Consider the following 9252-nt stretch of genomic DNA (forward strand, 5'->3'; position numbering starts at 1 on the left):
CCCCCCGCCATTCCTCCTCCGCCGCGGAGCCCTCCGCGGGCGCGGAAACCCCCCGCAACCCCCCCACCCCACCCGGGGCGGAAAAAAACACGCGCCTGCCCGCCGTGGCTGCTGTGAAAGCCCCCGCTTCTGACAAGTGCGGGGACAAAAGGTTGCGGGATTTATTAAGGCGTATTAAGGAGAATCAGGGGCGATCAATAAAAGCCTCATCTACATTCTTGGGCTACTTGGTAATTTTCTTGCTTCTGAAGCTTTTTCAAGAGTTATACCCTCTGTTGCCGCGCACGGGAAGATATTTTATTAACAAATCAATCGAGACTTTGTAAAGGATAAGATTAATAGTTAAGATTTAGCATAATGGCGTTCGCGTTATGAATTATTGAAAATTATACTATTGATTTTTTTCCCTCGCTGCTAACCGAGAAGGTCAATTTTTGTTTTAACACAAATCGTCAAATATTAAAAGCTAGACTTTTGTCATAACTCGAGTTTTATAGGGAGGCTGCATTCCTAAAATTATTTTACAATGCTCTCTCCCGACCGCCTGGGAAAAAAAAAAAAAAAAAAAAGTGGGGTTTTCACTTTCCCTGGAAACTGAAAGCATCATAAAGATAATTTCTCCTTCTGTAGTATTGCTCATTAAAAAACATACAGAAACTCATATTCTCACTGCAACTCTTCCAGCAACTTTTTCTTTCTTTCTTTTTTTTTTTTGAAGATAAATGCTCCTGTATTATATATATATAAAAAAAATACCGAAGGCAACAGTAACTGTCTACATGGCAAATCAGATTTTTCCGCCCCAACATTTTAAACGTGTTTTACTGTCCCCCCCCTCTTCGTACCCATATTTACACCCGAAGCTATTACATTTAAAAAAGTGATGGTAGAAACTGTTTATTACTCTTTTTCCTTTCCTTTTCTTTCCTTTTTTTCCTTTCTTTTTCTTTTTTTCTTGTCTTTTCTTTTCTTTCTTTTTTTTTTTTTTTTAACTGTTTTCACCGTGGAGTATTTCTTTTCTGGGACGAATGCTGTCAAGGACTCTCATGCAGACAAAGTGAACTTGTTGATAATTTTTGTTTCGGATTCATCCGCCTGTTTATTTTGGGCCTTTCTACCATCAAAACACCCTTTCAGATCCCCAAGAGCAGGCAGCACGTGAAAGGATTTTAAAAAATTTAAATGCATCTTTCGCACAGCCGAAAACATGCGTTTTCCACCGGCGTGGATTTGAATTTTCCCCTGTTTCCTGGCATTTGGATGTTTTGCACTTTACCGTACACTTTACACTGCTGGAAACAATAACCCTATTTAAAATTTCGCTGTGGCAATGAGACAGACCTTTTAAAACCTTATCGCAGCTGTTCAAATACAACATCATTGTCAGGTTAAGAGCCGGTCTCTTTTATAGCCGCAGTCTCCAGCTTCTGGCTTGCCGGAGAGTTTAAATATTACCTTGCTAATATTCGCTGCTTTCCAGATCTTTTTCGCAGCATCCCCTTGCGCCTGGCGCAGCCCCCCTGCCCTCCCCGGGCACGCTTCACCGCCACCGGGGGCTGAGCGGAGGACCGGGCGCTTCGGCGAGATGGCTATTTAAGATCATGATCAGAGCCATTGCTAAGATTTGCCTGCGCCGGGAGAGAAGCCGCGGCGGAGCCCCCGACGCTCCCTCCGAGCCCCGGCGTTCCCCCCCTTCGCTTTCTAGCAATTTCCTCTTCTTCAACAACAGCCCAGACAACCCACAGAGTTTAAAGCAACAAAATACTATTTTCCTTGACGCAGTTTAAGGCTTGACTGTTAAATCTAATCAGGAATTTTATGCCCATCAAATGGCTCTTTCATAATCTTTATTTACACTTTAAGAAAAGGGGGTCCCAGAAATATCCCGGCTGAAGTCTCAGCCCAGAGGTTTGCAGCAGCTTTCGCCCAACAGTAAAGTTAAAACAATAAGCAAATGCTGAGCTGCTTTCCACGCCAGCCTCGCTGGTGCTAGGGAAGCTCACTCCTCGGCTCCTGATTAGACATGAGGGCTCTTTGATTCTTTTAAATTGAAAATATGAATTTCTTGCGTGTCACGACACGGAAACTCAAATGATGGCTGTGATGATAATGATTTAAATATCGTATTCAGCACTGGCAAACAGCTCCGCGAGACCCTTCGCTCATGATAAATCATGAGGGTTTTTTTAAAAACGGGCAGCATTATTTTTTTTTATTGAAAATGAACAGTAGGAAAGTTTAAGTTTGATGTAAATAGAAGTTGAATAAACATGCGAGAGCCACTGGGGAACTGGGGACTTAGGCTCTGGGCATTTAATGTCACTCTTGTTTTAAATCATATTAAAATGGAATCAAGTAATTAACATTAATAAATAAATCAATATTGTGCAATAAATGAGATATACAATCTACATTAATATAAAGGTTTTGCTCTCAGAGCCCCATATTTTTCCGAACGAGGGAGGAAAAAAAAAACCCTCAACCAATGGGTCCATGCAGATGTAAATTACTGTTTGTAATAAAGCATAGGTGGACATTACAGTTTTCTCCTCTAGCAAATGTCAGGGATAAAAACTTGAGGTTACCAGACGTGGCAGCAGGGCTTAATTTTCATTGCCTTATCTTCCTAAACCTTATTACTGGTGATATGATTATTTTTTGTCTCGTCTGCGCTGAGGATTCTCATAGTTGCAATTTGCTGTGTTTGTGTCTCATTATGGGAGGGGGATGGGAGAGAGGTACGAGAGAGGCTAGATATTTTGCAGATGCCTTCGGTAACAAAGGTAGTGCGAGAAATATCTTATTTTTAAAACAGGCGGGAACCCGGGAAGCTTTTAGTAAAATTCTTTTAATTTACTCGATTTCAGCATTTTTTAGGGTGTCCTTAAACGTGCAGATTGTACATTTTATGCCACGCTGTTATATTGCATGAAGATTGAAGAATACTTTTTATTTAAGGACAAAAATTTGGCTACGATATTGTGTCTTTTCTTCTTTTAATAATGCAACTGTCACGTTGCCCAGATTTCTATGTGCCATATTTTCATAGAAAGAGTCGGCGTCTGGGCTGAGAGCTCAAATTCCCTGGATTTTTTTTGACCGAGGGTGGGCGGCGGGGGGGGGCACACACAACATACTGATGACATTATGCCCTTTCCTAAATATGAAAGCTTATAAAATAAACAAAATAGCACGCTGGCCATTTCTTCCAAGGTGTTATTTCTGAGCTTGAGGACCGCATTGACTGTACTCCCAGCTTCGCCCGAAACCGCAGCCCTTCCTCTATTGTATTTCTATATTTCTCTGGATACAGAAGTGTGTATCTGGTATGATGAGATTTTTGCGTGTAACCTGGTCGCCGATTCTGCCCTCAGCCTCGCTATTTGGGCTGCACATTTCTCTTTCAGCTCATTCCTGCCGCATTTGTAGTTTAATCAGGAAATAAGCAAACGCTCTTTTCGTTCTCCTTAAAGGACAAGCCCAAAGATATTTGGAAATAGTTCACAGCCTTTTCTTTCTGAAGGAATAAAACAGAGAAAGGGGAAAAAAAAAAAAAGAATAGAAGATACTATAGACTCGCACACAATCATCACGTTTATACGATGATTCAAAAAAGAAGAAAGCGACGTTTCCATATTCCGGAATATATATATGTATTTTAATTAACAACACATTCTGGCTCCCATCACTCGTTCACGTTCGCTGAGATCGGCCTCACTGTAATTGCGCCTCGTATGAAGCCTAATGGGGTTGGGGTTGGTGTGAGCTCTCGCAAGGACAACTCTCACGCCAAGAAAAACAAACAAACACAAAAACTTCGCTAAACGTTTCCCTCTCGAAATGGGTACCTCCACCGAGAGACCGAGGGGGTTTCCTTCGGGATCCAGCTGCGCCTGCAAGGGCTACCTTTGGCGTCAGGGATCCCGAGGATTTCGGATTGTACAATGCCATTTTATTACCGACGGAAAGGCTATTTCTAGGAAACTGTTAACAATGAACTTCTAAAAAAAAAAAAAAAAAAGGAAAAAAAAAAGAAAAAAGAAAAAACCCAACCCCAACAACCCAGCAGACAAAGTGCCAACAAATGTTTCCACGAGAGACGCGGCTTTAAAAAATGCGGAATATGGCTGAGCCAACGTGTAACAGATTTCGATGAATTCTGCAAATAAGCAGAAAGCAGCGAAGCCCTTTCTTTCTTCAGATTCTGACCAAGAGTGCGCACTGGAGTGGGGGGAAAAAAATAAAACAGAAACCCAGAAAAACGGAACGTGCCTGGTCACTGGAGAGCGTCCAGGAAATTCATAAGCTTCGCCTTAATTGTCTAATCTCTAGTTTCATTTTAATAGATCTCCATAGTACATTTAAGGAGAGGGATTTCATTCAGCAATGCCTTGGCAAGGTGATGTTCGGATATTAAAAATATCTTCGCTTTAGTCTCTCTGTCTCTCTTTAAAAAAATAAGCACTCTCAGGATCTAACGTTAATATCGCCTTTAAATAAAATATGTTTTTAAAATTATGATTTCTGTACCTAGAGGTTTATTCAAGAAAAGCCTCGAATAAGAATCGAAGATAAACTGTGGAAACGCATGGTTTTTATATTACTTTTGTTCCATCCGCGTTAAGGCTACCCTTAAAGAACTAAATAGGTTTTCGTTCTAGGAACGAATTCTGAATATCACTGAGGTTTTTTTCTTTCTTAAAATTATGGGATTTTTTTAAAGCTCGGATGCATTATAAAAGATTACGACTCCAAAAAAAAAAAAATCCTTTAAAGTGGCATATTTCTCCAGCACGTCACGGTTATGGGTTATTTGTTTAATAAATCTTTTTGATGCTTTATTTTCTCATTTGGAAGGCCCTGAAATCTTATCGTTACTTATATATTAGATATTTTATTAGCAGTGGAATTATTATTAGGGGGAGCAGAGAGTTGAGCACCAGGAGTGCTTGTGGGCATTGCAGCGCATGGGCGCGCCCTCCTGTGGCCGATGGCCGCCGAGCACCGGGGAATTTCTTCCCCTCCCAGGCTCTTTCTCCTCGGCTCAATTTGCTCTCCGTCATGGGTTTCTTCCTTTCTTTTTAACTAGAAACTTAAAACGGCTATCATTGAGCATTTATGTAAGATTAATGCTAGGGTGATTCGCTTTCCGCGGCCCTCTTTTGCGGTGTCTTAGCATTTTAAAGGCGTAATAATCCGCTGAAATAGACTGTTAAAGCACTGCGGGGAACAGAAAAATCAAACGACTCGTTCTCGCCCTGTGGATTAAGGCTCGGGAGACACAAGAGAATTTTACTATAAGGTCAGGCAAAATGCTTTGAGAAATTCCCCGCCACTTTGCGCATTTCTAATTAATGGGCTTTGTGGGCAAACGCGCATCCGCAGAAAAGCTGCATAGAAATACCGTCCTTCTCCCCAAATTGCCAAGCATTTCCTACAGCCCCTGCATTATTATTTTTCTTTAGCGATTTTTTTTTTCTTAAGAGCTAAAAAGTAAGGGAGAATTGGGGGCGAATTCCCGGGGGCGCGGAAAAGAAAAGCGAGGGGAGCGGGGAGCCCGCCGTGCTCCGGCTGGTGGGGACCGGAGCGGGGCACACTCCCCGCACACCGCGGAGAGCTCACCTCGACCCAGCTGGGATTTTCTCTGCGTTATGATGCATTTGCTAATATGGCCAGCTATGCCGTAATAAGTGTGTGTGTGGTTGTGCATGTGTGCGTGAGAGAGAGAGGGAGGGAGGGAGGGAAACAGAGAGAGAGAGAGTGGGTGGTGGTTGAAAATAACAGAGGAACCTTAAGGCGCCTAATTATTCAGAAAGGTTAAAGGTGATGACCTTGACATTTTGGAAGTTCAAAGGCATACACTTATGTTTTTCTTGCTAAAGGGTTTAAAAAAATTTTTTTTTTAGTCATGCCTCCCTCCGCTTCCATTTCTCCATTTTTTTGAATTCTCGGCTTTTCCTGACTTATTTGGGCACTTTTGCCTTCCCTGCGTGCGAGCGTAGCGAGAGCCGCTTCGTCCTATTCAAAAAAGGCAAATTCTTTTCTCACTCCTCTCCTTTATTGCACATTGCGGAAATCTCTTTTTCGCCCACCAGAAGGTGTATAATATAACCCAATTAAGCTGTTTAGAACCTCGGGTTTTATGGTGTTGTCTAGACAGTTCAAGGTTTTGTAAACAGCCCAGCCAGGTCACGCAAGATAAAGCGCGGCGAGGCGCGGAGCGGACCTCCGCCGGTGCCGGCCCCCGCGCAGGGCCCGCCGCGACCGGGGCACCGGGCTGCGCTCCCCGCTCCCGGCCCAGCCCCGCTCTCCGCTCGACATGCCGAGGGATGATTTTTAAGAGATCCACCCCTCTGCCTCCGAAGTGGTTTTTTTTTTTCCTTTTTTTTTATTATTATTTTCCCCCCAGTAGTGCCAATTGTTTATAGCTCCCTCTTGTCTGACTCGCTCGGAGCCCTCTGTCTTTCTGCCTTAGCCTTCACTAACAAGTAAACAGCCATTGGCGTTGGGGATTCTGGGCTTATTGGGAGCCTGACCAGTTTAAAACCAAACCAAACCAAAACAAAACAAAACCGCCTTTTTCGTTGTTTATAGTAATTGCAGCACCATCAGAAGTGATGGTCTGCAGACAGCCATGTTGGCTCTGCCTCACAGCGAACAGGGAAGGTTACGGACACCTACAAAGGCAGAATTAGACATCTAAACTATTATTTTTTTAAAATGCATTTAAAATAGCCCCACTAGGCTTCCTCCCGTTATTATTTAGCTGAACTTGGCTCTAGCCCCGGAAACGCTGACACTTCGGAGATGGAAATCCATACAGTGCACGTAAGTTATAACCTTAACTTTACTAGAAACCATTTATTCACATGAAAAAGACAGTGGCCCATGCTTTTGGATGACAATAGAAACATATATATATTTTATATATAGCGAACGTACATTTACCATCTCTTAAATAAACCGCATTCACTTAAAGGGAGGAAAGTGTTATCCTAGCTCAAAAGCAACAACACAGCCCCCCTCCCCGAACTCAATGAATTGTAAGCAAAAACTACCAGACACACTGCAGGTCCATTGCTGGTACTGTGGGAGAGGAATAAAAAGCACCTTTGGCGAGAAACACTTGAGAGTGGACAGTTGGATTTACCCTAGTTTTCCCTTATCAGGAATCTGCTCCGCCAAGCCCCGAAATCTCCAGTGGCCATTCAGTGTGTGGAGTTGCACATGAAAATGAAACTTTGAGTTCCGCAGGGTGGATGTGTCATGTAAACCAATTTACTTTTGCATTCAGATGGCAGGTCAGAGAGACCGAGATTTGTTTTTCTTCTTTCTTCCTTTTCTCTTTCTCTCTCTCTCTTTTTTTTTTTAAATTTTTAAATTTTTTCCTTTCTTTTTCTTTCTCTCTTTTTTTTTTTTTTTTTTTTTTTTTTCAAAACAAGGGATTCCCAGTGAAATATTGGAGTCGATCTCTGTTCAGTTTCTTTTCTTTCATCCTTCGATTCTGGAACCAGATTTTAACTTGCCGGTCAGTGAGGTTGAGCATTCTGGACAACTGCAGTCTTTTCTCTTTGTTTATGTACACGTTGAAGAAAAACTCCCGTTCCAGTTCTCTTATCTGATATTTGGTATAGGGACACCTCTTTTTCCTTGATCGCTGGGGAATTGCTGAAATTCAAGAGAGAGGAAAACTGATTTATGCTGCTGCTACGATCACGCTTAGCTAGGAAGAGATCAGAGACTTTGACAATATCCCATAGCCTGGAAAGCAGCCCTCTAGCAGCTCAAAAAAATATTCCTGGGGCTTTTACTCTTTGGGTGACTTAGCAAAAAAGCGAATATTTCCCAACTTCTCCTTAAAAGAGAGCACTTCGAGCAATACAGAGAGATATTTAAATGGGCTGGAAAAATTCCAAGTTTCTCAAACTCCTCTCACCCCCACCCACCCCCCGCCCCAAACAAACGAAGATCTTAAGCTCTAAACCGAAGGCAGCTCTGAGCACTACCTGTGAAATCTCCCCATCTCCCCCCCGCCAAATCAACAATTTAATAACAATTAATATCCTCTTCCAAGAATACCTTAAGCCCACCTAAATTGGTTTCCTATCGTAAACACGCTTTACAACGGTAAAGGAAATCTTATAGGATATATAAAATCCTTTGGATGCTTATAAAATTGCACATAAAATGCGGCTTGACAAAGTGTTGGCCTTGTACTCTTGCCCCCAATTTACTACTGATACCTACCTGAACTGTTGCTCTTCTCTGCAACAGCCTCACCAGAAGGGGAATCGACGCTGTTTGCTGGTGTCACTTTCTTCTCTTGGCTGGAAGGTGTTTTACTGCAAGTGCTGTTCTGGGCTTTCAAGTCGCCCTTGTCCGCGTCCCCCTCGCCCTCGGAGTGCTGCTGGTACGGAGGTCCGGGGGCTGTCTCGTAAAACTGGTCGAAGCCTTGCGGCAGGATGCCGTTCCTCCCCACCGAGCTGTAGAAGTTGGAGGCGGCGGGAGACGGTCCGTGGTGGCCGCAGACAGGGTCCGTTTTGAATAACATTTCCGTCCTCCTGTTCGCAGGCTGCAGAAAGTCTCTGTGCATCACCTCTTCAGCTGAGTAATAAGGAGCATAACTGCCCCTATACTGCCATTTGCTGCGCTCTAATCCGTATTCCCTGAATGCTACTTCACGCACAGGTTGGACATGAGGTAAATTAGAAGAATAAGGAAAAGTCATTTGACAGGACGACGACTGCGACAAAAACGAGGGTTTCGTCGAGAAATCTGAGGGTGAGACGTAATAAGCGCACCCTGGCAAATACATATTGGATGTGCCGTGACTGCAATCGTCAAACTCAGTCATGTCTTCCTTTTTGCGATTGCAAGCAACCAGGAGGCTTCAATGCATTGAACAAGATCCATCTATTGCACAAGAGGGTTTGGACAGGATCAACTAAGAAAAAATCCCCACCGTGTGCTGACGTGCAATTCATCTTGATTGATTCTAGTGGTAATTATGTCACGTGACGCGATGTAGAAATGTCCTTATATCTATATCAGCCCCTCGGAAAGGCTCCTAAGATCTCTCCAAAGAGCCCTCCCAGCACGGAGAGACGAGGGCAGCGTTTGTACAAATATAGCCGGTTTTTCCCCCCTCATCTTTCCACCAGGCGATGAGATACACGTAGGTGGTGCGGTAATCACCTGGGGCCGCGCCGCCCGGGCAGGCGCCTGCCCACCGCCGGAGCCCGGCGCGGAGCC

The 9252-nt window shown here is 43.5% G+C and overlaps 1 protein-coding gene across 1 annotated transcript; it reads right to left on the minus strand.

Annotated features, from left to right (window-relative positions):
• Window positions 1-7380: 7380 nt before the first annotated feature.
• HOXD11 (homeobox D11) lies at window positions 7381-8932 on the minus strand. Its single transcript, XM_009894528.1, has 2 exons — window positions 8248-8932; window positions 7381-7668 (listed from the first exon to the last, which is right to left on the minus strand). Exons 1-2 carry the CDS (start codon window positions 8852-8854, stop codon window positions 7433-7435), a joined length of 843 nt encoding a protein of 280 aa, XP_009892830.1. The 5' UTR covers window positions 8855-8932; the 3' UTR covers window positions 7381-7432.
• Window positions 8933-9252: the final 320 nt, after the last annotated feature.

The sequence above is a fragment of the Charadrius vociferus genome, unplaced genomic scaffold, assembly GCF_000708025.1.
Source record: "Charadrius vociferus isolate BGI_N301 unplaced genomic scaffold, ASM70802v2 scaffold161, whole genome shotgun sequence".
Lineage (NCBI taxonomy): Eukaryota > Metazoa > Chordata > Aves > Charadriiformes > Charadriidae > Charadrius > Charadrius vociferus.

What these genes read in the sequence shown, in the direction of transcription:
- HOXD11 (XM_009894528.1), bottom strand. Translation starts at nt 8,854, where the DNA reads ATGACTGAGTTTGACGATTGCAGTCACGGCACATCCAATATGTATTTG. An exon ending in AGAGAAGAGCAACAGTTCAG is followed by an intron (nt 7,669 to 8,247) that starts GTAGGTATCAGT and finishes CTTGAATTTCAG; the next exon opens with CAATTCCCCAGCGATCAAGG.